Source organism: Vigna unguiculata, chromosome 7, assembly GCF_037176805.1.
Source record: "Vigna unguiculata cultivar grain cowpea cultivar isolate G323 ecotype 2 chromosome 7, ASM3717680v1, whole genome shotgun sequence".
Lineage (NCBI taxonomy): Eukaryota > Viridiplantae > Streptophyta > Magnoliopsida > Fabales > Fabaceae > Vigna > Vigna unguiculata.
The window spans coordinates 11181140-11207717 of record NC_140798.1 but is presented as its reverse complement, the minus strand read 5'-3'; the positions used below and the strand labels follow the sequence as shown (position 1 = coordinate 11207717).

General features: G+C 33.9%; 1 protein-coding gene and 1 pseudogene across 1 annotated transcript; both read left to right on the top strand.

The window, feature by feature from the left end:
- The first annotated feature begins 562 nt into the window (after positions 1-562).
- LOC146884617 (uncharacterized) lies at positions 563-10503 on the top strand (annotated as a pseudogene).
- A 6564-nt stretch (positions 10504-17067) lies between these two features.
- On the top strand, positions 17068-17496 carry LOC114191157 (uncharacterized). The gene has a single exon (XM_028080339.1). It carries the CDS (start codon positions 17068-17070, stop codon positions 17494-17496), a length of 429 nt encoding a protein of 142 aa, XP_027936140.1.
- The last annotated feature ends 9082 nt before the right edge of the window (positions 17497-26578 follow it).

Here is a 26578-nt window from a genome sequence, read left to right as displayed (position 1 = left end):
CGCGGGTATTTATAAAATTATTTAAAAAACAAATATTTAATCATAAGTTCAAATAAAATAAAATAAAATACATCACTATCATAAATTTTAAATAAAGTTCAAATAAACTCAAGTTCATACAAGTCCAAATAATTATAAAAGTAAATATTAAATGACGTTCAACACAATGAAAATTTTTTAATTAGTATTTTGATAAAAAAAGTCCACTTTCTCCAATTGATTCCTAAAGAATAAACAAAAATAAACAAATAATAAACCTCAATTATCACGTGCCAAGTATTCTTATTTTGATTCCATCATTTGACAACAAGCATACCATAAACGTCATTGTCTATATAGGATTTGATGTATATGCCTAATTTCAAATAAAGGAAAGAGAAGACAAGATGTGCAACTTAGAAAAATTTCGGCCAGAATGTTTTTTACTAATATATATATATATATATATATATATATATATATATATATATATATATAAGAGGGTACTTTTGTGAATTAAAGTTTAGCGAGTACGGGTATCCACGAGTACGGATACTATGATACCCGTACTCGCCCCGTTAACATGCAGGTATAAAAAATACACGTACCCGCAGGTAGCGGGTATCCATTTTTAATATTTGTTTCCTACCCGTTGCGGGTTTTATCCGTGGATACCCGCGGGTATGGATTTTTTTTGACATCCCTAGGTAGTTGTTATAAAATGGGTTATGTAGTTAGTAGATTTTGTGAGTGCCTATATAAAAGTGTTAGGATTTGTTAGAGGGGTGAGAAAGAGTTACAATTTGAGTTGTGTTGCCATTGCCAGTTCTAGTCATGTTTCTGCCTATATGGTTTGTGTGTAGTGTTCAATCGTAGTAGAGGAACACAAATTCATGGTGAACTTAAGCTACTTACCTTTGCAATGTTTTTCCTATTTGTAGGTGAGGAAAGCTGAGTTAGGATTGCGTGAGTTGGGGAATGATGTTGGAATCAAAAGGCATACCTTGGATTAAACATGAATTTCAAAAGGAGATTTTGGAAAGGTAATTCTTCGGATGAAGCAAAAGTTGGCAAGAGAAGAGGAGTCCTTAAGGTTAGTGTGTGAGAGATGTTAGTGTAAACATAACAAAAAGTTTAAGTACATGAGAAATGTCTACTTTCAAGTTGTGTTAAGGTTGGAGTGCGAAAAGATTGTGGAAGGCTGGAATATTAAGCGTAGGAGGGCAGTGGTCCCAAGGTACATATAAAAGGGAGAATTCATCTTTAGTGCATAACACTAAGTGACATAGAGCTTTAAGGACCAACCAAGTAGGATGGTATTTTCTAAGGAGAGAAAATCGTTTGCTAGTAAGGGTAATGTATCGTAGGATCTTTATGCGAAATCCAACATAAAAAAGAAAGTGGTTGAATTCTATTATAACTAGTAGTAGCAAAGTGCATAGCAGAATGGATATTCCAAGTAGAGAGGTTCACATTTGATAAAGGTTTGTTCTCAGACTGAGGTGCAATGTGTAATGTGCTAGAAGGAAAGGCACACCGCCAAGTTTTATCCTTAAGGGGAAAATTGGCTAGTGTTGTCAGAGCACATCCAAGTGAGGAAGTAAATGGAAAGTCTTAAGTAGTGGAAGGGTGTACACAACGGTTACTGATAAAGTGGTTAAAAGTATAGGTCTAACTCAAAGATACAAGTCACAAAAAAGATAGTTGAACAAAGGATTTTGGTTTAGTTTGGAAGCGTACACTCCTTAGTATCACAAGTATTGAAAATGAGTTAGGCTGCTGGCAAGGGAGGTCGAGGTCGCGCTTGTTTTCACTATAGAAGATAGTTTTCATGGTGTCGTATGTCTTGTGGTGATCAAGGGATACAATTCAAGACCGATTTGATTTGTGATCCTTTTCAAGTTGTACATATTTCAGGAGGTGGATCGATACGCATCCTTGTGGATTATGGTGCCAAGGAAATGGTGTTCTTTGATTCAAAGAAGCTAAAGTCAGGGGTTGCACATTAGGTGGATGACAAGTGGACGTGTGGAGTCACGTTTTTTGTGTTTGAGATGTTTAATAGAGGCTGATGGAAAGTAAATGTAAGGGATCTGAGTTGTGGAAGGGTTTCTAGATATTTTTCTGAAGCATGTGCTAGAACGACAACCTAGAGGAGAGGTGTAGTTCACTATTGACATGGTGTTGGGAACATGACCATATTTAGTAGCTCCTTATAGAATGGCTCTTGCTGAGTTGGTAAGGTTGAATAAGTGATTGTGTGTCATTGAAGGAAGAAGCTTCAAGTGTCTTGTTAGTTTTATAAGTTTATGCGAATGTGTGTTAATCAGAGTGGCGTAGCGGAAGGATGGTAGGTTATGTTTCTCAACAATGGGAGGTGCATGAGAAGAACTATCTTACTCATGAAGAAAACTAGGTGTTATCCTTATGAAATTAGTAAAAGGTGTTTTGTGATCACCAATAGTTAAAAGTGCTGGGTTGATCGAAAAAAGGTGGACAAGAGACAAATGGAGTGAATAAAGTTATTATAATGTTATGGGTTTCAATGTGGTATTTTTTTAGGAGTGAAAATGTAATAGTAGATGCTTTAAGTAGAAAGAGAATTCAAGTTATGGGTTTTATGGTAGAGGAGTATAAATTAGTATAAAAGTTTAAGGAGATAAGTTTTGAGTAAAGTTGTGAGGAGATTTCATTAGTATAGGCATTTATCTATAACTAATGAGTTCCTTAAAATGGTAAAGGAAAGATCATCACATGATCTTAGTTTGAAATGTATCATAAGGCTGCTAGGTTCAAATACAAGAACACATGGATCATGGTGGCGTATCCGTGTCCAGGACAAATCTGACACGGATACGTCTTGATGAGCTAAAAATCTGGACTACGCCTTAATGGCATCATTAATGCAGTTTTCATCTGATTCTTCGTTGATCTTTATATCATTATCTCTAATATTAACAACCCAATGATAATAGTAACAAACCAAGCCAATGACCAATAACAAACCACGTAAACATATATTTATATAAATTTATTAATCATGTTTCCTTTAATTTAACTTATCAAAAAGTTTTTATTTTATTTCTTTGGCACTTCTTTTTTTAATATTAACAACCAGAATAAAATAGATTTAAATACTTTTTTAATTGATTAATTATTATTCAATTTTTCTTTAAATTAAATTTTCAAATAAAGATTACAATAAATAAAAATAATTAAAATAAGATACAAGTTAAATTTTAAAATATTAATAACAAATTTTTTACAACTAATAAAATATAACAGTAGTTTTAAAGAAATATAAACTATAAAATTAAATATTTATATGTAAAACAAGAATTAAAAAAACACAATAGCTTAACTATATGTAACATTGCAATAGTTTAAAAAAAATCGTTAGTCATATAATTAAAAAATAAATGAAAATTTTAAAATCAAAATGTACAATTATTTTGTTTTAAGTTTATATTTTCTTATTTTTGTTTGGATAATAGGCAAATTAATAATAACTACCAACCATGAATAATAACAATCTACGTATCATTGAAGGTGTAGAAGAAAAATTATTTGAAATGACATTCAATTCTTGTTATTTTGGAGGTATTTGACATATTATATTTTATAACTTCTTTTATCGACTTTTTAAGGTATTCTTCTTTTTAAAGTATTTTTATTTCTTTTATAGATTTTTTTACTATTGTTTGCTTGATGTTGATTTTGTTTATTTATAAAGCAAATGTAATATTTTATTTATGGTTAGGTGAGTAGAGAAAAAGCCAACACCAATACCAAATTCTTTTAGTTCTAACTGAAAAATTTCAAGTAATTTTATTTCAAAAGATGTTCAATAAGTTGATTATGTGCCTTTATGGGCATATGTCACTTTATTAAGCAAAGGAGTAGAAGAAGGGGCAATAATAGATAGTCTTGCAATTTTTGTCAAAAAAATTAAAAGTTTTTATTCTAGAGTAAAAGCTCATTTATTGAAAATTCATGGGTTTGGAATTAATGTGTGCTCAAAGGTCAATGAAGGATATTTGGTTGAATTGAAATCGGTTGTTGAATTAGCAGAAAATATAGTAAAACCTAAGTATATTCCCTTGCCCACTGAAGATAGACATGAAAATAGTTCATTAAAAAGAAGGAATAATGGTCCCTTAGCGAGGGCATTCAACATGGAGGACAAAGAAATCTCAATCCTTTCATAGTTAGAATGTTTTATTCTTTTGGATTGCCTTTTAACCTTTCAAGAAACCCATATTAAGTCAATTCATATTTGTTAGCTGCAAATCATAATGTTAGTGGTTTTGTCCCTCCTTAATACAATTCATTTAGGACAACCCTATTAGAACAAGAGAGAGCACACATTCAAAGGTTACTCAACCCAATCAAATCAACTTGGAACAAAAAGGGGGTTAGCAATAGTATCTAGGATAGACAGATTTCCAAAGGAGACCTTTAAATAATTTTATGGCCACAAGTAAGGGGGCTCCTATTTTTTAAAAAATGGTTGATGCTTCTGATGAAATAAAGAATAAGTAGTACATAACTAACAAAATGAATGATGTTATTAAAGAAGTAATGGAACAAAATGTTGTGCAAGTTATAACAAATAATGCTCCTATGTGCAAAGTTATTGGAATGATCATTGAAGGTTTATTTCCTAAATTTTTTTGGACACCTTATGTTGTGCATACATTAAATCATGCCTTGAAGAACATATGTGCAACAAAGAATGTTGAAGGGAATGATGTGGTTTATGGTGAGTGTAGTTGGATTACAAAAATTATTGATGATGTTTCATTTATTAGGAATTTTATCATGAATCACTCCATGAGATTAGCAATTTTCAATCGTTTCTCACATTTGACGTTACTTGTTGTTGTGGATACATGCTTTGCATCTGCTATAGCGATGATGAAAAGGTTTAAATTTTTGAAACCTTCATTGCAATTAAGGGTGGGCAAAAAATTTGTTTTGCCTTATCTGATCCACTTTTGATCTGATCCGATCTAAAAAAAACCCATTTTTTAAAATCTGGATTTTAATTTTGATCCATATGTCATCATTTTCTAAATCAGATTTTTTGTTTTACTTTTATAGATTTTAACATTTGGATTGTCTAAGCTTTTTTATTTGGATCCAAACAAATTTGAGCCAAATCTGAATTGCATTATCTACCACCTAAAACCTGAAAACCCCTCCTCTAATCCAAAATTTCAATTCACTAAACCCTAACTCCGAATTTTTTTTTGGAATACGTTGAAGAACCATAAAATCCTAAATCATTGTTTCTCTTCTTTCTTCATGTAACACAATATATTTGTTACTCGATCTCCTTTCTCATTCTTGTTGCTCCTTGTTGTTTCTCCTTCTATCCCTTTTTCATTCCTTTTTTCTATTGACTCCAATTTCAGATTTCGCTTCAGAAAATGCAATAAAAATTCAAAGTGGTACTACGATAGTGGATTTGGTAGATTTTGCTCGAGATTAAGATCAAAGTCAAGGCACGCGTGTTTTTGGAAGCTTGTTTTCAAGTATGCAACCCTTCATCTTAGGTTGTGCATTTGATAGCTTTTTTGATTGGTCGCGTATGAAATATTGTCATCTGGATAGCTTGCCTACACAAGAATATGAAGTTTCTACATAGATTTGTCTGTACGAATTGCATTTCTTCTGATTTTTTGTTGCACTCAATGTCTCAACGCAATAGATCAAATGGGTGTTATATTCTTTTTATTTTAACTAAGTGTCATTTGAAGTTTGTACTACACTATTAAAATATCTATACAAAGGTAAGAGAATATACACTAAGTTATAAGTTGCTTGAGATGCAAATCTGAGGTTAATAAATACTTTTAGTATTGATTTTTGCTTGTTAGGGTCAGTTTTGACTTGTGTTAAATCTATGTTTTCTTACAATGTTAACCACCACCATCATAACTTATATAAGTTGAAGCTATTATGATGAAAGTAAAAGATCCAAGAGAAAGTAAAACAAATGGCTTGATTTAGAATTACACAAATTTGGATTTGGCATGAGATTTTAGAGAAAGAAAGTATATATATTATATTTGTGGAGTGTGCACTCCACGGGATAGTGGCCATTAAAGTAAAGTGTGTAATTAATAAATTGGAGTGAGGAGTGTGTAATCCATATGAAAGCTACAGGCTACGCACTTTCCTCCACGAAAAACAACCAAAATTTAGTGTTTAAGTTCATGTTTCTGCAATTTAAAAAGCATTTCCCTAAAAGTGACTCTAATGATATTTGGCTTTCTTTTAATGTGCTATCATTACTCTTTTTCTAATTTTTCCTTGTATATTGGAATAATAGCCATTTGCTGAGTGTCTCTGTACACTATATTTTTTGAGTTTTTACTTGTTTATGTTGTGCGTGTGTAATTGTTATTCAATATCTTAAAAATTAGAATTCTTGAAACCAATATCTAAATTTTAAGTGACATCACCCAAATAAATGAAATGTATAAAGGCTAATTATACATTCACCACTGCCCCTAACAATTGGGTACTTTCTTCTTGCACTCCACATTTTTTTGCTTATTTTATCCTTTCTGGATTCTGGACTCTACAATTTTGATGTAATTTTTTGACTTTTACATTTTTCAATTTCAAAACTTTTTGGATTGTATAATTTGAAAGTAAAAATAATTTCTGGATTTTGGTTTGCACAATCTGAAAGCAGAAAATGGCTTGTGAACTATACAATCCAGATAATTTTTTTAAGGAAAAAAATGAATTTCATAATGTATAATTTGGAAGAAATTTTTATCATCTGGAGTGATCTTGAAAGAACAAAATGGCTGAAAATATTGAATATTTAATCTATATTTATTTCCCTAAATCGTATAATTTACACTGTAAAATAACATGACAAGAGTTAGTGGACTGTTAGTTTTAGTCAGATAATCTGCTATGAAACAAATTAGTGTAAGCTTGTAAGATCCTATATGTTGCAAAAAGATAATAATAGACTCTTGTGTATATTATAAGTGCAACGGAACAAATCCACTCCATATTGTCATAAATGCTGTTTATACATTTCACTATCTGTTTGTGTTGATACAAATGCCTCCGTTTTTGTTAATACATCTAAATTTGTTGATTTCTCATATCTACTAGGTTGTGTTTTTGGTTAGTCATTGTTGCGATATTGTTCTACAAATGTCATTAGTGCGTGAAGAAGATAATTGTTCTGTCTCAAAACCAATTGAGCATGCACTTTCTATCCCACTAGTTGTTAGTGGTTCCATAAATGTGAGACCCCCTTCTCATGAAGGACGGGAAAATCGATCTAAAGCTTGGAATCATTCATTCAACTAGAACCTAACTCAGATAAGCGGGCTCAATGCAAGTATTGGATGCTGTTATTCGATATGAGAAAGGAACAACTTCATGCGTAATCATATATTGAGATGTCCAAATAACCCCAATAAAGAAGTAAACAAGAGGCAAAAAGCTAGTGCATCTTCAACAATTGATGGGAACATTAACTCTCCTTCTTATGGTAGATTTGACCAACAACTTTGTCAAGAAGAACTAGTAAAAATGTTTGTGGAAGTTGAACTTCCCTTTCGGTTTGTAGAGCATGTTGCTTTTAGAAGGTATTCAAATGCTTTGCAACCAAGATTTAAGATCCCACCACGCCATACCTTATCACGAAATATTGTAACATTCTGGAATGCAAAGAAGGTATATTTGAAGAATTTTCTTTCTCAGCATTGTCAGAGTTTGTCTAACTACTGATACATGGACTTCACCTCAAAATCAAAGTTATATGTGTTTGACAGCCCACTTCAACGACAAAGATTGGAATTTTCATAAAAGGATTTTGAATTTTCGTCAAGTAATAAGTCATACTGGAGAGGCCAAGTCATAAATGGGTTTGAGTCGCGTTTTGACCTTGACAGTAGATAATGCTACATCAAATGACACAGGAGTTCAACACTTGAAGAAAATACTATTGTCTTGGAATAACATGGTTTTGAAAGGTGACTATATTCATATGTGTTGTTGTGCACATATTTTGAACTTAATTGTGAGTTGTGGGCTAAAAGAGATTGATAATTCTGTTTTGAGAATTCGTGTTGTAGTGAAATACATTCGATCATCACCTTCAAGATTTATGAAATTCAAAGAGTGTGTTGAAAGACAAAATATTGAATATAAGGGTCGTATTTGGTTGGTTGTTGAAACAAGGTGGAATTCAACCTATTTGATGTTAGATGTTGCTTTCAAGCATAAAAATGCATTTGATCAGCTTGAGTTTTATGATACAAAATATGCTACATATAAAATGGCTGCAAAAATGGAAAAAAAATAATGGGAGATATTGGGGTGAACCTAATAAGTTTAATATGTTGTTGATTTTTGTTGTCTTAGATCCTAGATACAAAATGAGTTATATGAATTGGGCAATTGATCAACTTTCTGATCCTGAAAAAACAAATGATGGATGTGTGTTCAAGTCAAGATTGAATATTTCTTTGAATTTGTTGTTTGATGAATATAAAAGTCGAAACGAAGCTAGAAGTGATACACAATAACCACATGCAAAGATACCTTCTTATAAACATGATCTGTATGGTTGGAACAAATTTTTGCAAACAACATGATTAACCTCTTCGAACAAATCTGAGCTTTAAAAGTATTTAGAGGAAGAGCTTGAAACAAGTGAAAATTTGAACATTCTCGATTGGTGGAAAATTAATTCATGTAGATTTCCAATCCTTTCAAACATAGCACGAGAGTTATTAGCTATTCATGTTTCTATTGTAGCATCTAAGTCTGCATTTAGCATAGGAGGAAAAGTGCTTGATCCATATTGTAGTTCTTTATCACATCAAAAGGTGGAGGAACTTATATGTACACAAGATTGGTTAAAAGACACGCCTTTACCATCATTATTGGACTATGATTTTGAAGAGCTTGAATGTGCTGACCAAGAGGTATGTTGATGTTTCAATTATGTAATAATATTACAGTTAAATATGTATTAAGTAATGATAATCTTTTCATTTCTTATAGAGTTGATTTCTCAAGAAAATGTTGACCACAACATGAATTTTTTGAGTTAAAGCTCAATCCTCATGCCTCCAATCAATAAGTACATTAACTATTTTCTTTAGTAGATTAATAAATGTTGATTTAATAAATGTTATTTTCTAACTTGTTTGAAAAATGTACAGGTGGAAAAAATATGTAACAATGATTGTTATTGTTATGGTGGGATATGGATACATGTGGTGGAAAGTAATGTCTTTTATACATTCAATCATTGATTTAACTAACTTGATGTTATAATGATACCTTCAATGATAAAAAAATGTTTACTTACAGGTACATTTGTGGTGAATGGACTTTTGATATGGAGATCGATAGTGATAGTATGTCCAATAACTCTCAATGTTTCCCCTTACAATGACTTTTTATTTTAAGTTTTGATGTTTATTGGAAATTCTAGTTACTACATTTATACTAACTGAACTTTTGGTACAGAGATGTTTATTTTAAGTTTTGATGTTTACTGGAAATTCTAGTTACTACATTTGTGGTTAATGGACTTTTGATATGGAGTTGTTTATTTTAAGTTTTGATGTTTATTGGAAATTCTAGTTAATACATTTATGGTGAATTGTAGTTGTTGATCATGAATGTGGACAATTTTAAGTTGTCAAATCAAGTAGAATAGTTTTTCTATGTATATGAGCTTGCAAATATTTGACTAATCACAGGTTGCAAGTTTTACATATGACGATCCACAATGAATAAATTGAAGTAGTGAATTTCTTAGTTTTTTAAATATTAAGAATTTACATAAATATTATGATTAATTTTTAATATTTATTGTATTTTATATATTGTTTAACTTTTTCTATATTTATATATTAAATAAATAGTTATTATATTTTTAAAAATATAAAATTAAAATTAAAATTAGAGTTATTGAGAAAATAAGTAAAATATGGATTTACAAATGGATGTGGATTTAAAACTGATCCAAATATTTGGATCTAGATTTAAAAAAAAAAAAAATCCAAAATGGTTTCACAACAAAAACAGATTTGGATCTAAAATCTGGTTCAATTTTCTGGATCTGGATTGGATCTAGATTGGATCTTCAAAAATCTGATCCATGATCACCCTTAATTGCAATCCATGGTGATTAGCAAAGAATGGAGTTCCTATAGAGTGAATGATGTCTATTAAAGAATTTGTTTGAATGACGTATGGTGGGACAAAGTTACATATATTTTGGCTTTCACTTAGCCTATATATAACATGCTTAGAGCCTTTGATAAATATAGTCTCACTCTTCATTTGATTTATGAGTGGTGGGATACCATGATAGAAAAGGTGAAGACAATTATATATAGGCAAGAAGAAAAAGAAGTAAATGATACATCAACATTTTATGAAGTTGTTTACAATATACTAATAGCAAGGTGGACTAAAAGTTGCCCTTCTCTCCATTGCATGGCTCATTCTTTGAATCCTAGGTAAATGTATATTATCAATACTTTTTTTAATAATTTGTACCTATATAATTGGAAAGTTACTAACTTTTATAATATATTTCTTTCTCAAAATTTGTATTCATAGGTATTATTGTGAAGAATGGCTTCAAGAAAGTTTAAATAGGATCCCCACAAATGAGAATAAAAAGATTTATATGGAGAGGAATAAGTGTTTGAAAAAGTTTTTTCACAACTAGTAAGGAAAGACAAAAGGCTGCACTTGAATATTTTGATTTCTCATCAAAATCAAAAATATTTTCTTCTTTTAACACAATTGAAGATATGTATATATTAGATCCTAAATCTTGGTGGGTGATGCATGGTTTTTCTGCCCCTTTCCTTCAAAAGCTAGCATTAAAACTTCTTGTGCAACCTTTCTCATCATCTTATTGTGAAAGAAATTGGAGTACATATTCATTCATTCACTCATTAAAAAGAAATAATTTGGATTCTAAAAGAGCAGGAGACTTAGTTTATGTGCATACTAATTTGAGACTTTTGGCTTGGAAGAATGAAAAATACAACCAAGGGAGTAGTAAGATGTGGGACATTAGTGGAGATACATGCGATGACTTCGACGACATTAGAAATCTTAGAGTGGCAACATTATCTCTTGATGAAACAAATATGGAAGCTACCTTATTTACATATGATATTCAAGGAGGAGATGGAATTGATACCATTCCTATTTCTAGGCAATAAACAATAAATAGTGATTTACAATTTTCATTTGTTAAATTATTTAAAACTATTGTTTGTCATTTTTAATTCATATATTGAGTTTAATATATTTAGTATATTCAATTTAGATAATATTTATTAATAAAATTTTCAACTGTGGTATGATTTAAAACAAATTATAATAACATCGTATATTTTTCAAATATAAAATTAATCGTTATATCGAAAACGTGTCGTATACTATATTTTTTAAGATAATATGAATCACCATATCAAATCCATGGGTTGTGGAAAAATTCATAGGTTACTCGTGCAACTCTTTATTTGCGTTCTTCACTTTTAACATGAACTCACACCTCCTCTTTGTTATGTGTGACATTTGTGTTTTTCTTTGTGTTTCATGAAATTTTACTAGTTGTTTTTGAACATTGATGTTTCATGGTGCTTATTACATGGAATTGCGGTGATGTATTAAAGCTTTCTAATATGAGTTTAATGATGTATGAAGCTTATTTGAATAGAATGTGGTAAATCTTGTAGATACAAATAGTACTCGTGAGAATGAAGGTTTTAGGGCATATATGACTTGATGAGGAGGTGTTAACATGTATGAGGCATGTTTTATATGCATTGAATGTTGTGTTTGAATTGTATGATCATATAATTCCTAAGGAGGAATGGTATGACAAGTAAGTCTAGTGTTATGCATTTACTAATGACACTCTTTGGAAGTTATCCTTATACTCTACTAGATTCTCGTATTCATATAAAGGAAGAAGTATAGGTGGTGAAGAGGGAAGGAGCTTCCTATAACTGGTCTTGGAGTCGTATACTCCATTTCTATTAAGCTATAAGTGAACTCAATGGTCATGGGAGAGGGGACCATGTACCATTATTTGAATTTGTAACACTGAGGACCCCCTAATTTTATGTGCTCATGATTTTATAACTCTAAAAATTTATATTATTTTTCTAATGATTTCATTAGTTACTTATTATTTTTAAATATTTTTAGCATCTCGTTTTACCCTTTGTAAATCAAATTAACTAAATTTGAGAAATTACAATATCAAAATATTTAAAAATGCCTATACACAACAACATTGTGTGTGTTTACATTAGTCATATCTAAATCAATTAATGCTCTTTAGGATATCTTTTTTCCTTTTATGATTGAGCTCAAACTTGATTTTGAATTACGCTCTCTTCAATGTTTGTTGATTGTCTTGTTAAGGAAACTTTGTGCAACTTGATTCTCCATTTGAATCATTAGAGCAATAATATATTTTTTATTAATCAAACAACTCATTCATAATATATTTCTCAATATTAAATCCATTCGAACATTTGATTGAAAAACTTTCTTCTTCAAGAATAATAGTATTTGTTGTAATTCATTTCTTGAATCTTTGTTTCAAACACTTGTATTAATATTTTAATTTGCATGATTAATCAGAGATCAAAAACCTCATATCATCAAAGTATATCATAAAAGTTCAGTATTAAAGATTGTCTAACGCTTAGGTTGTCTAATGATTTAAGTTGCTTTGGGTTGTTTAAGACTATGGTCCTTAAACACTTGGGTAATCTAATGACTTAGTCATCATCTAACACCTTAGTCGTCTAACACAGTGACTTAGGTTGTCTAAAGACTTCGATCGTCTAATGCATTTACTTGATGATTTCTATCGTTAGATTTGTCTAACACCTTGACTCGTTTAATCCTTAGACTCGTCTAATGCTTAGATTTGGCCTTTGCATATACCAGACTTATTGCTTTCGTGTACACATTCAATGCATTAATATTAATCAATTTAGCGCATGCAAGCAATACTACAAATCATGTATTTTGATCTTCGAACATAATTGATTAGTTTCTCTTTCTTAGTACTTCCATTAGACACTTTTTCTTAGTCGTCTAATCATAGTTTACTTCTAATGAGAGATTTACTCGTCTAGTAGAATGTTTTGTTATCATCAAAACCTTATTAGTTGTTGTAGTTTGCCTATTTTAACAATTTAGTTTTCCATTATTGAATATCATAAATACAACGAAAGAACAAATAAGAATGTGAAAATATAAAAATGAAAACAAAGAGAAAAGAAAATGAAAAAAACTAAAACTCTAAAAATTTGACAAATAACTTTATGTCCCTTTGTTTTGAGCAAAATGAGGCCTTATATAGGCTCTGAAAACTTGAAGCAAATTTGGACCTAATCATAAATTTTAATATGTCCAATGGTGAAGATTTAAGTTAATATACATAAAGGGTAATCCATATGGTTATTTTATAAAATTTCAACAAATTTATCCCAACTTCTTAAAAACATTTTAAAAAGTAGAGTAGTCCAAATGACTTCAAAATACATAATTAAAACAAATATTACAATAAATTTAATTTATTACTAATGAAAAAAATACTAAAGAATGAAAAATTAAACAAATAAAAAATGTATTAATATATACAAAATGTGTTACTATATATACTAGTATACCAATTACATATAATACAACAACTTTTTTTTCCATCTGTATTAGATCTGGTCCACTTACCGGAAGATAACATCATCTTCCAAACTAAAAAAAAATATTGAATATCTCATAAAAAAATTTAAGAAGGTATTTATTTATTTATTTTTAACGAGACTAAGCTAACAAAAGTTGTAGCATGATGTTTACAATCACAGATGATAAATATTTTTATCAGTTTTTTTTTTTTTATTTATGGTAAAGCTGTTCTTTATCACTTTGTTAACTGTACATGGCTTCTGAAACTAGAACATTATATTAAATTAAAAATTTGGAAAATAAAGTCAATTTCAGAAAATATATTTACTCAAAAACTTCATAAACTAAAATCATAATTAGATATATCACATCAACCATGATCCCCCTTCCTTTATAGGTATCTTAAGGAAAAAATATTTTTTCATTGAAATATACTTTAGTATTAAATTTAATTTATTCTTAGAAAAAATTTAAATCATGAATACAATCATTGTGTGATAAATAAACCTTAATTATGTTGTTGTTATATATGATTGTAAACTCTTTTTATTTATTATGGTTTAATTGGTTATGAAGCTGTTGAAAAATTAGAAATAATTATTGTGATTATATAAAATGTATTGGGTGTTATTATTTCCATTCATTGTTTTTTGTTAGATGCATATTAGATATTACATCTTAAGTAGATTCCATGAATTTGATGGTTTACTTTATTTGCGAACACTTCTGATTTTTCGAAAATATCTTTAGTAAAGTGGTAAATAATTTAAATAAAATATATAATTTATTATGGTGAAATGTTTGGATTTGAGAAAATACATGAGCTCTTGTAAACCCCTTTTTTCAGTTTATAATTCGTTGGGCCTGGCCTTTTCGTAGGCCCAAGGTTAGCCCCTCTGAAGGACCCCAATACCCTACCAGCCCCCTCACTTTCTCACTTTTCCTTTGTTTCAGAAAAACAGTTTCCTCTCACCTCTCTCTACGAAAGCATAAGCTTTACTAGGGCATAGAGAAAACTCCATCTTCGAACTAGTTCAGTCGTTCTCTTCTGGTAAGTTACTCCTTGGACCTGTAGTGGCCTTTTCCTTCTCCTTTTCTAGTTGGGTGCTCTGTTGCGTTTAAGATTCACTCTCTTACTCTAGTGGGTCATGGGGTTTTGTTTCAGTTCACCATCCTAGTCTGTGGAGCCGTTGTGCCTAAGTCGTGCTCTTTAAGTTGATGTCCCTTTTCTTGTATCAAAAAGGTAAGGGAAGCTAGTTCGTAAATTTTTAGTACTTGATATATTTCTGCTCTATTTCATGATTGGGATGATTTAAAAGTGTTGTGCTTGTATGTGAATAAACTGTTTGGTGGATGTTGTTTGTTTGTGGTGCTGCATGTGTGAAACAGTGGGGGAGAACTGGTATTCTCGCCTAAACGAGCTCGCCTCGCCTAGGCGAGAATAGTAGGAAGCTCGCCCTGGTGCTGCTCGAGAATCTCCCTCAGGCGACCAAAGCTTGTTTTGAGCGACGCGTTATCTCGCTCAGGCGAGAATGGCTCGCCCAAGCAAGTACTCGAGGAAAGCCAGTGTACTCTGTTCGCATCCTCGTTTAGGTGAGGGGTTTTATTTTTTTTAGGCGAATGACGATCTTGCCCAGGCAAGCTGGACTCGCCCAAGCGAGGGCTCGCAGAGTGCCACTGTTCCAGGTCTCGCCTAGGCGAGAAGGCCTAGCTTAAGCGAGACAGTCGCTGTAGCTTAGGCGAGGGCTTCTAGCCCAGGCGAGAATAGTGCAGTTTTATGTTTTGGATACTTGTTTACCTTGGGTGTGGCAATTTATCTCGAACATGCAAGATTATGGTGTGATTGCATTAGTGGTATGAGTTGTATGCACTGAAATTTGTATGCTAGCATGAGTAATATATGAGATTCTGTTTGGTTGGTTGGTTGAGAATGTGCATGAGAAATTAATGTTGAGATAACAAGTGGTGGTTATGAGATACGAAACATGAGATTGGTGTGAGATAGGCGTAATTCCATGAGTCTCATGGGGAGACTTTATGGTGGCGTTCGTTCCTAAGTGTCTGTAGGCTAGGTGTTTGCTTAGCTTTCGTTGTGCCCTTCTTGTTGTGTTTAGATGAGTTTCCAGTCAAACCAAGTTTCTAGTGGTTCTCTCTGTGTGTTCAGTGATATGGCACCCCCTCGCGTAGCTCCTCCTCCACCCCCTCAGGGCGATGGGCAAGACCTTGCTAGGGCGATCAAGGCAATAGCTGCTGCTTTGACCCAGCAAAGCAATGCCATGTTGCAGCAGCACGAGGCGGCGATGTAGCGCCAGGAAGCCTCTCTTAAGTAACAGAACCTTATGATGCAACGGATGGAGGTTGCTAGGCAGGCTGCTGAGGACGCTCAGAGGCAGCACGTGGATGCTCTCCGCCAGCTAGGGGAGCTACTGGTGCTCAGATGTATGGTCCTCATCCCCAACCTCCACCCCCTGAATGGAGTTTAGAGGATTTCTTGAAGCACCAACCTACCAGGTTTGATGGCAAGAAGAGTCCCGACCAGGCGGACCAATGGATGAAAGATATGGAGCGCATCTTTGATGCCACGAGGTGCCCCGATGAGAGCAGGCTTGCTTTCATGTCTACATGCTCACAGGAGAGGCTGAGCATTGGTGGGCCAGCATGAAGCTAGTGATGGAAGAGAAGCATGAGGATGTCACATGGGAAACCTTCAAGAGGAGGTTTCTTTCAGAGTACTTCCCGGACAGCGTGAGATACGCAAAGGAGGTGGAGTTCCTCCAGCTGACATAGGGGAACAAGTCAGTAGTTGAGTACGCCGAGAGATTTAAGCATCTGGGGCGTTTCTACACCATGCCAATAGATGAGGAGTGGCGTTGCAGAAAGTTTGAGAATGGTCTCAGAGGAGACATTCGCTTGATGGTGGCCCCGCTGTCCATCAAGGACTTTGCGGCCTTGGTGGAAAAGGCCAGGGTCATGGAGCGTATGAAGGTAGAGGTGGAAGCCCAGCAACAGCCACAATAGAGAGTTAGCGGACCATCTGGGTCCAGGCCACGAGTTAAAGAGAAGAAGAAGCCTTATGCTATGCCTCATCCACAGCCACAAGGGTCTAGAGGCTTTTCTTCCCTGCCCAGCAGGATCCAGTGCCACCACTGCGGAGGACCGCACGTGAAGAGTTTCTGCCTGCAGCTATCCGGGTTCCGCAGATGCAACCATTGTGGCAGGGAGGGCCACTTTGGTAGAGATTGTCCCACTTTGAGGAGGGCAGTGGCACGACCTTCACCACAGACTCCTAGCCAAACTTCTGGTCAAACTTAGCAGAGGAGGTGAGACAGCAAGCCTCAAGCTACGGGCAGGATTTTTGCGATGACCGGGTCAAAGGCAGCTGGTGCAGGTTACCTCGTTGGTTGTTGTGTGATTTCTGGCAAAGCTTGTTGTGTTCTTTTTGATTCTAGAGCGACACACTCTTTTGTGTTAGAGTCTTGTGTGCGAGAGTTGGGTCTGCCGGTGTGTGAGCTACTGTTTGACCTCGTGGTATCTACTCCGACATCTTGGTTGGTTAGGACTTCTTCTGTGTGTGCTAGATCTCCAGTTGAGGTAGAGGGACGCGTATACAAAGTCAATCTCATATGCTTCCCTCTGCAAGGGTTAGATGTGATCTTGGGAATGGATTGGCTCTCTGCCAATCGCGTTCTCATCGATTGCCGAGAGAAGAAGTTGTTGTTCTCCAACTCAGAGGAGCCTGAGTTGTTGTCTTCCCATGGGGTTATGAAGGAAATCCGGGACGACGCATAGTGCTATATGGTCTTTGCCAGGATAGAGGTTGAGAAGGAAGAGAAAATCACCGTGATACCAGTGGTCAGGGAATTTGAGGATGTGTTCCCCGAAGAGGTACCGGGTTTGCCCCCGAGGAGAGAAGTTGAGTTCTCCATAGACTTAGTACCGGGAGCTGGCCCTGTGTCAATAGCTCCTTACCGCATGGCTCCAGCGGAGTTGGTGGAGTTGAAGAAGCAGATAGAGGGATTGCTTGAGAAACAGTTTATACGGCCGAGTGCTTCGCCGTGGGGAGCGTCTGTCTTGTTGGTAAAGAAGAAAGATGGCGACTCGAGGTTATGTGTGGATTATAGGCAGCTGAACAAGCTGACCATCAAAAACAAGTACCCCTTGCCAAGAATAGATGATTTGATGGATCAGCTACGTGGGGCGTCAGTGTTCTCCAAGATTGATCTACGATCAGGTTATCATCAGATCCTTGTGAAGGCAGAAGATGTTGAGAAGACTGCTTTCCGATCCAGATATGGGCACTACGAGTATGTTCATGCCATTCGGTGTGACTAATGCCCTGGCTTTGTTCATGGACTACATGAACCGGATCTTCCGCCCGTTTCTAGATAAGTTTGTCGTGGTCTTCATAGACGACATTCTCATCTACTCCAGGACGCATGAGGAACATGCCGAGCATCTGAGGATAGTGCTTGGTATCTTGAGGGAGAAACAGTTGTTTGCCAAGTTGTCAAAGTGCGACTTCTGGATGAGAGAGGTGCAATTCTTGGGGCACGTGATATCATCTCAGGGTATAGTAGTGGATCCAGCTAAGGTAGAGGATGTGATACAATGTAGTGTCCCAAGTCAGTGACTGAGATTCGGAGCTTCGTGGGTTTAGCTGGCTATTACAGGAGGTTTATAGAGGGATTCTCCAAGATAGTGGCACCCCTGACACAGCTGACCAGGAAGGACCAACCGTTTGCATGGACTGATAGGTGTGAGGAGAGCTTCAGGGAGCTTAAGCAGAGGTTGACGAGTGCTCCGGTGTTGGTGATCCCGGATGTGAGTAAACCCTTTGAGGTTTACTGTGATGCCTCTCATCAGGGCCTGGGGTGTGTCTTGATGCAAGAGAGGAAGGTGGTGGCTTATGCTTCAAGGCAGCTGAAGGTTCATGAGAAGAACTACTTGTATGGTGCACAGTTCCGTGTGTTTAGTGACCACAAGAGTTTGAAGTACCTCTTTGATCAGAAAGAGTTGAACATGAGACAGAGGCGGTGGAGTGAGTTTTTGAAGGACTACGACTTTGAGCTTCTCTATCACCTAGGGAAGGCGAATGTGGTGGCGGACGCACTGAGTAGGAAGACCGTGCATGTGGTACACTTGATGATCAAAGAGATGGAGTTGCTTGAGAGCTTCAGAGACATGAAACTACAGTTTGAGTTAGAGTCGGAATTCATTAGGTGTAGCACCTTGGTCATATCTAGTGACTTCCTAAGCTTAATTAAGGAGAAACAGACACAAGAGCTAGTTTGTAGAAGGTAAAAGAGCTACTTGGGTCGGATCAGGCCAAGGAGTTTGCTTTGGGTAGTGATGGTGTTCTGAGGTTCAGAGGCAGAGTTTGTGTGCCGGATGATGTTGAGGTGAGGAGATTGGTCCTTGAGGAGGGACACAAGAGTCGTCTTAGTCTGCATCCTGGCATGACTAAGATGTACCAAGACCTCAAGGAACGACTTGACTTGACTTGTCAAAAGGCGAAAGTGGAGCATCAGAAACCTAGTGGAACGCTCCAGCCCTTGGATATTCCGGTGTGGAAGTGGGATAGCATAGCTATGGATTTTGTTACCCACTTGCCTCGCACCGTGAGAAGGCATGATGCTATATGGGTGGTGGTGGATCGGCTAACGAAGAGTTCTCACTTTTTGGCAGTAAATCTCAAAATGTCTATGGCCAAGTTGGCCCAGCTCTACATCCGAGAGATAGTGAGACTTCATGGAGTGCCCAGTAGCATAGTGTCCGATAGAGACCCCCGGTTCACTTCGAGATTTTGGCAGACGCTACAAGAGGCTATGGGTAGCCGGTTGAGAATGAGTTCTGCCTATCATCCTCAAACGGATGGCTAGTCTGAGAGGGTGATTCAGTCCTTGGAGGACTTGTTGAGGACGTGTATCTTGGACCACCTTGGCAGTTGGGACGAGGTGTTACCGCTGGTGGACTTCACCTACAACAATAGTTACCAGGCAAGTATAGGGATGGCGCCTTATGAGGCTTTATATGGGAGGAGGTGTAGGACTCCCTTATGTTGGTACCAGGATGGTGAGTCGGTTTTGGTAGGACCTGAGTTGTTGTAATAGACCACAGAGAAGGTACAGTTGGTGAGGGATAGGTTGCAAGCATCTCAGAGTCGGCAGAAAGCTTATGCAAACAGGAGGAGAAGACCCCTAAAGTTTGAGGCTGGGAAGCATGTGTTTTTAAGGGTGACCCGAACCACTGGTGTGGGGAGGGCTATCTGCTCAAGGAAGTTGTCTCCTAAGTTCTTAGGTCCGTATCAGATCTTGAGGAGGATATGGCCCGTGGCTTATGAGATTGCATTGCCACCCCAGTTGGCTAATCTCCACCCAGTTTTTCATGTCTCACAACTACGAAAGTATGTTTTTGACTCATCCCATGTGTTGGAGGCGGAGGATGTGCAAGTCAGGGAGGATCTCCGGGTAGTGGTACAACCCGTGGCCATAGAGGATCACCAAGTTAAGGAGCGGAAGGGAAGAGCCACCAGACTCGTGAAGGTCATTTGGGACCGTAGGACAGGTGACTCTACCTGGGAACTCGAGGAGAAAATGAGGAGTTCATATCCACATCTTTTCTGGTAAGTCTAATTTTTCGAGGGCGAAAAATTTTTGCTGTTGAGGAGATATTGTAAACCCCTTTTTCCAGTTTATAATTCGTTGGGTCTGGCCTTTTCGTAGGCCCAGGGTCAGCCCCTCTGAAGGACCCCAATACCCTACCAGCCCCCTCACTTTCTTACTTTACCTTTGTTTCAGAAAAACAGTTTCCTCTCACCTCTCTCTACAAAAGCAGAAGCTCTGCTAGGGCATAGAGAAAACTCCATCTTTGAGCTAGTTTAGTCGTTCTTTTCTGGTAAGTTACTCCTTGGACCTGTAGTGGCCTTTTCCTTCTCCTTTTCTAGTTGGGTGCTCTGTTGCGTTTAAGATTCACTCTCTTACTCTAGTGGGTCATGGGGTTTTGTTTCAGTTCACCATCCTAGTCTGTGGAGCCGTTGTGCCTAAGTCGTGCTCTTTAAGTTGTTGTCCCTTTTCTTGCATCAAAAAGGTAAGGGAAGCTAGTTCGTAAATTTTTAGTACTTGATATATTTCTGCTCTATTTCATGATTGGGATGATTTAAAAGTGCTGTGCTTGTATGTGAATAAACTGTTTGGTGGATGTTGTTTGTTTGTGGTGTTGCATGTGTGAAACAGTGGGGGAGAACTGGTATTCTCGCCTAAATGAGCTCGCCTCGCCTAGGCGAGAATAGTAGGAAGCTCGCCCTGGTGCTGCTCGAGCATCTCGCTCAGGCGACCAAAGCTTGTTTTGAGCGACGCGTTGTCTCGCTCAGGCGAGAATGGCTCGCCCAAGCGAGTACTCGAGGAAAGCCAATGTACTCTGTTCGCATCCTCGTTTAGGCGAGGGGTTTTATTTTTTTTAGGCGAATGACGATCTCGCCCAAGCAAGGGCTCGCAGAGTGCCACTGTTCCAGGTCTCGCCTAGGCGAGAAGGCCTAGCTTAAGCGAGACAGTCGCTGTAGCTTAGGCGAGGGCTTCTAGCCCAGGCGAGAATAGTGCAGTTTTATGTTTTGGATTCTTGTTTACCTTGGGTGTGGCAATTTATCTCGAACATGCAAGATTATGGTGTGATTGCATTAGTGGTATGAGTTGTATGCACTGAAATCTGTATGCTAGCATGAGTAATATATGAGATTCTGTTTGGTTGGTTGGTTGAGAATGTGCATGAGAAATTAATGTTGAGATAACAAGTAGTGGTTATGAGATACGAAACATGAGATTGGTGTGAGATAGGCGTAATTCCATGAGTCTCATGGGAAGACTTTATGGTGGCGTGTAGTGTGTATATTAAGATATGGATTCAAGTATGGACCACATCCCGAAACTCTAAAGGGCCAGTGAGTCTCATGTAGAGCAAACTGACCCGAGTGGTGAGAGTAGCGGGAGACCCTAGTCTATGGCAGGATAATGGCCGTAGACGCTTAAAGGCTAACCTTGTGTGTGGTAGGGTGAAACCCATTGGCGATGGCTCTACAGAGCAGTAGAGGCCACCACAAGTGCAAGCGTTCAGTGAATCCGATCTTAGTATATTTATCCGGATAATTGAGTCATAGTGTCCTGCTTGTTTGCTATAACATGATTCTCTGTGTCTGCTGTGTTGCATGCTAAGGAATGTTTAATTGCTTGTCCGTTATACCATGATAAGATTTAAATTGCACTAGCTTACCCTTTCTTTTCGTGTATGCTTTGTCTTGTGTTCTTTCTCTTTTGCAATGATCACCATATGGTGGGAGCAGATGGAAATGCTTTTGGAGGTAGGCCTGATGGTGGTAGCAGTGCAGCCTAGTGGGCCCGTTGATGTGGCTTTTCGAAGGAAATTCTATGGCCCTAGTGCCGTGTCATTCCATACTCTTAGAGCTTATCTTTTGCAAAACTGTGGAAATCTTTAGATTTTGTTTTCGGTTATGGCATGGTTGTATGTCTAAGTTTACTTTCAAAGTACACTCTCGGATGACTGTAACAGTTATCTTTCCTACGTTTTATGTTCATCTGAGTGCTTCTCGTTATTATAATTTTGTGATGCTTTATTTAATAATTTAACCTATTAAAATGGGATGTCACAACTCTCATACTTGATTATGGTAAGAAGACAGTGAATTATGATCATGATAGAAACAATTATTTGAAAGTTTTTTAAATATTTTTATATATAATCTATTATTACTTAAAAGTAAATAAATGATTAATTCATTCCTGGTGGATTTTCAGATACTATCAAGATCAATATAATTGATTAAGTTTCTTGTTTAAAATAATATGCCTTTTTTGTTTTTGGGATCGAGAGGCATGATTACATATTATATATTTTTGTACGAAAAATATCTGAAATTCTTTAATCCTTTCTTTTAAAATATCCCTTAGAACATCATCAAATGAGAAAGTGTTCTTGAAATAATTATATTGTTTGAAATAATAATGAACCAATTAATCTCATATTTATCGGATACATTTTTAAATAGTTATTAAAGCTTTATAACTTAAAATTTGTTATAAAGTGTTTCAATAATTATTTTTCTTAATAGTAATTTTTGTTACAAGAAAACTTAAACCAATTCATTCTCTTTAATATTGATCAACCTTTTATTTTTACAATATATTAATTTATTTGTATTGTTTACATGATTCTTAAGTGATTCTAAACTTGAAGGGGCTAAAACTTGAGGCATTAGTATTTCCTTCCCAAAGTATAAGCATCTGGTTCCATGATGATGAGCTTCTTGTAATGTGGTATCGGGCCTGAACTATAGACAGAGGCCCAACATTTTATGTTCTTTTACTATTTATATATACACTCTTTTTTATGTTGTTCTTTATTTATTTCCTTCTTCTCAACTGGTTATCTTCTATGTATAATGTATTTTTGAGATCCAATTTTTATGATTTTACATAATATATATATATATATATATATATATATATATATATATTAATATTACATTGTCGCTCTTTTGACATCTCTTTAAATTCTAAAATATTATATTTGTTTTCTAATAAAAGAGTTGAGTGTAATGTTGTAAAAAATATAAAGTATAATTGTAATTTGATAAGATATAAGATGATATTATTATAATTTACTCATAATAATTAGATTTAATTAAGTTTTGCATTTTTACAAATTTGAATATTAGTCACTATTAAAAATTTTATGTCCAATACTTTTACACATTTTTCATTTTTTTTTTCATTTGAGTCTCTATTATTTTATTCTGTCATCAGCTTAATGATGTTAATGCTACTTTACATTGTCTCAACATAAAAAATAAAACATAGTATACTTAAGGTTTCCAATTAAATCCCTAGCATGAAGTGGAATGTCATAACCGTTTTGATGGAACCATATTATTTCCTCCTATCTCCACATAATTAGTTTAATACTTTTTTAGTATTTAATTTTAAAAAATAAATTATGTTATCTATACATATATATAAATAAAGATGATTATATTTTTACTATCCACATTTATTTTTTAATTTTATTATTTAAATAAATATTTTTTAAATTAAAATAATTATTTTATTAATTTTACTTTCTAAATAATTTTGTTTCTTTAAATTTAACATTTTTATTTAATTATATTCTTAAAATTTAACAATTTTTTTAATTAGATAACTACCTACGCAATAATTTTTTTACAATAAAACAACAATAAAAATAATTTTAAATTGATTTTATTATTATAAAAAAAAAATGAACATTCGTGTACGTATATATGCATATATTTAATTATTATTGGTACATGTGTTTTTAATAGTTTTCATAAGTTTAATTAGAAATTTTTCGTTTTTATTTCTGTCCAAATTGATTGTGTTAACTTAAGATTATAAAATCAAACTATCATTTCACTTTACTTAATGATAAAATAAAAGATCATAGTTTTAACTTAAAAATATATAACTTTAGATACTTAATACAAATTTCTTTATTACCTTAATTAAACCTATTCAAATTTTTAAAAGATTTAAAATTAGAGGTAATGGTTAAAAGAGTTGCAAGGAAAATGGAAGAAATCCATGATTAAATTATTGATTAGCAACTATGATTGAAAGTTGTAGGAAGCTTCCTTAGAAGGAAAAGAGAGCAAGTGGTATGACAAAAAGAAATAGAAGTCAACTTTTAATGATAATGTCAAAAGAAGTGATAGAAATGTAAAAAATGAAAATCCTAAAATGAATATATGTGTAATCTAATGTATTATTGAGTGGATTCTTTTTTTCAGATTATATCATATTAAGACATTTTTTTTTATATCTTAGCTTCTTTCCATCATAGAAAGTTTATAATGTTAAATTGACTAGACAACTACTCTTTATGAGTAAGGAACATGTCCAAAAATTTCAGATAGAATCAAGGTATGTTGTAAAGGGACATGTAAAGTGAAAGCATTTAAGATAAAAAATCATTATAGAAATAAAGAACTCGATGGTTTAGACTTGATAATTATATTTAACTATAAAATCCATATAAAGAATCTAATGAACTTTTAACTCAAAACTTTAAACAATAAATTTATTTATATTTCTTTGAATTTTTAACATAAATTAATACAAATAACAATTTTTTCTTCTTTTCAATCACTTATTGGTCGATTCTCAACAAAAAGCACCCAATAACACTAGTCCAATCACCACCGATGTGTAAGAGAAGGAAGAGATGGTGAGTGGTGCATTATAAAAAGAAGTAAAATTATGTATTCGTAAAAATAAAAAGAGTAAAAATGAGAAAATATAGTGTTATATGAGTGTTAAAATTTTATTGCGTGTATAAAATATTTTTTATATAATATTTAAATTTAGATATGAAATTAAAATTTTTACGTTTTTTAAATTTTAACATATTTTAATTTCATAATTATTTTAATTTTTTATTTGTTAAATAACATATTAGCTACAAAATATTAAACAAACCTTAATTTAAAAGATTTGACACATTAAAAAAATAATACAATTAAATTAATTTTTTTTAAACTAAATTATATTAAAATTTAAAATAAAATATAATTAAGCATTCTCTTTACCTGTCACAATTAGAAAACCAACTTCATCTTTTGTTACACAAAATTCCAAAGGAAATACATAAAAGTAAACCTAACTAATGAGTGACAGCATCAAGGTTTCGAATATTTTTCATATTCCTAGCTACTGGCTAGAGTGTGCAGACCAATAAAAATGTTTTTTTACGGACCCATCACAAACTACCCAATAATAAGTGTTGAGATTGCATTTCACAAAAAATAACTACATAACAGTAATACTGTGAAACAAATAAAAAACACAAAAAACAGTGGCGCATACCTTTATGGTATGTGACCACTGTTCATATAAAACTTAATGGAAAATGGTCTATAAATACTTCTATCAAGAGAATAAAAGATGTAAATTTATAGGCTATGTGATTTGATATGGAATGTGGAGAAATTTCTACATTAATTGTTAATCGATGTGGAAAGTCTCATAAAACATTGAGTCTTCATGTATAATATAAAATTTGATGTTATATGTCTTTTCATGGCTAGAATAAATAGACATTTTCCACATTGATTTTAAGGTTTCACTAACATAGATTAATCTAAATTTAACTTAAGATTACGTAATATTCTATTAATATCTAATGGCTAAAAATTATTCCTCCCACCCATCACAAACTTATTTATTTTTATTAATTTATAAATTTACAAACTTATTAGCACAAATATTTCTTTCATAAGTGAGCTATTTTAAACTTCATATCATCGTAACTCTTCATTTTCATGCATTTCTATTATTTTCTTTTAATTAACCACAAAACAATTTAAGTGGAAGAGAAGGCTTGAAACACCAAAAATCAAAAAATAAAAAATCACATTTTAACCAAAAAAGACATATAACTACTAGTTCAAGATATCACAACAACTAAAATGATATCATTAATGATTTAAATATTTTGGATTGCGAAATAAGAAGAGAAACGTCTTAAATACTTCTCCAAATTATTTCTGAAAAGGTTACCATAAGTAAAATATTCATCCATCGAGACATTTTGTAAACTGTATTTTATTAATGATATTAAGAGTATTTTATTTATCGATTGATATTGTATAATGGTTTATATAAACTTAATTGAGGAACTAATAAAATTAAGGTAAAATTAAAAGAATGTATTTATGCATATTTAAATCACGTTACATATTTGTAGGAAAAAATACATCATTAATTAAGAACATTATTATCCTTACCTCTCATAATGATCCTATTAACAGACAAATAAGATAAAAACAAGGAATACAAGAATATAATGT

Bases quoted from the DNA above. Each gene is read 5' to 3' on its own strand.
- LOC114191157 (XM_028080339.1), top strand. From the start codon at position 17,068: ATGACCGGGTCAAAGGCAGCTGGTGCAGGTTACCTCGTTGGTTGTTGT.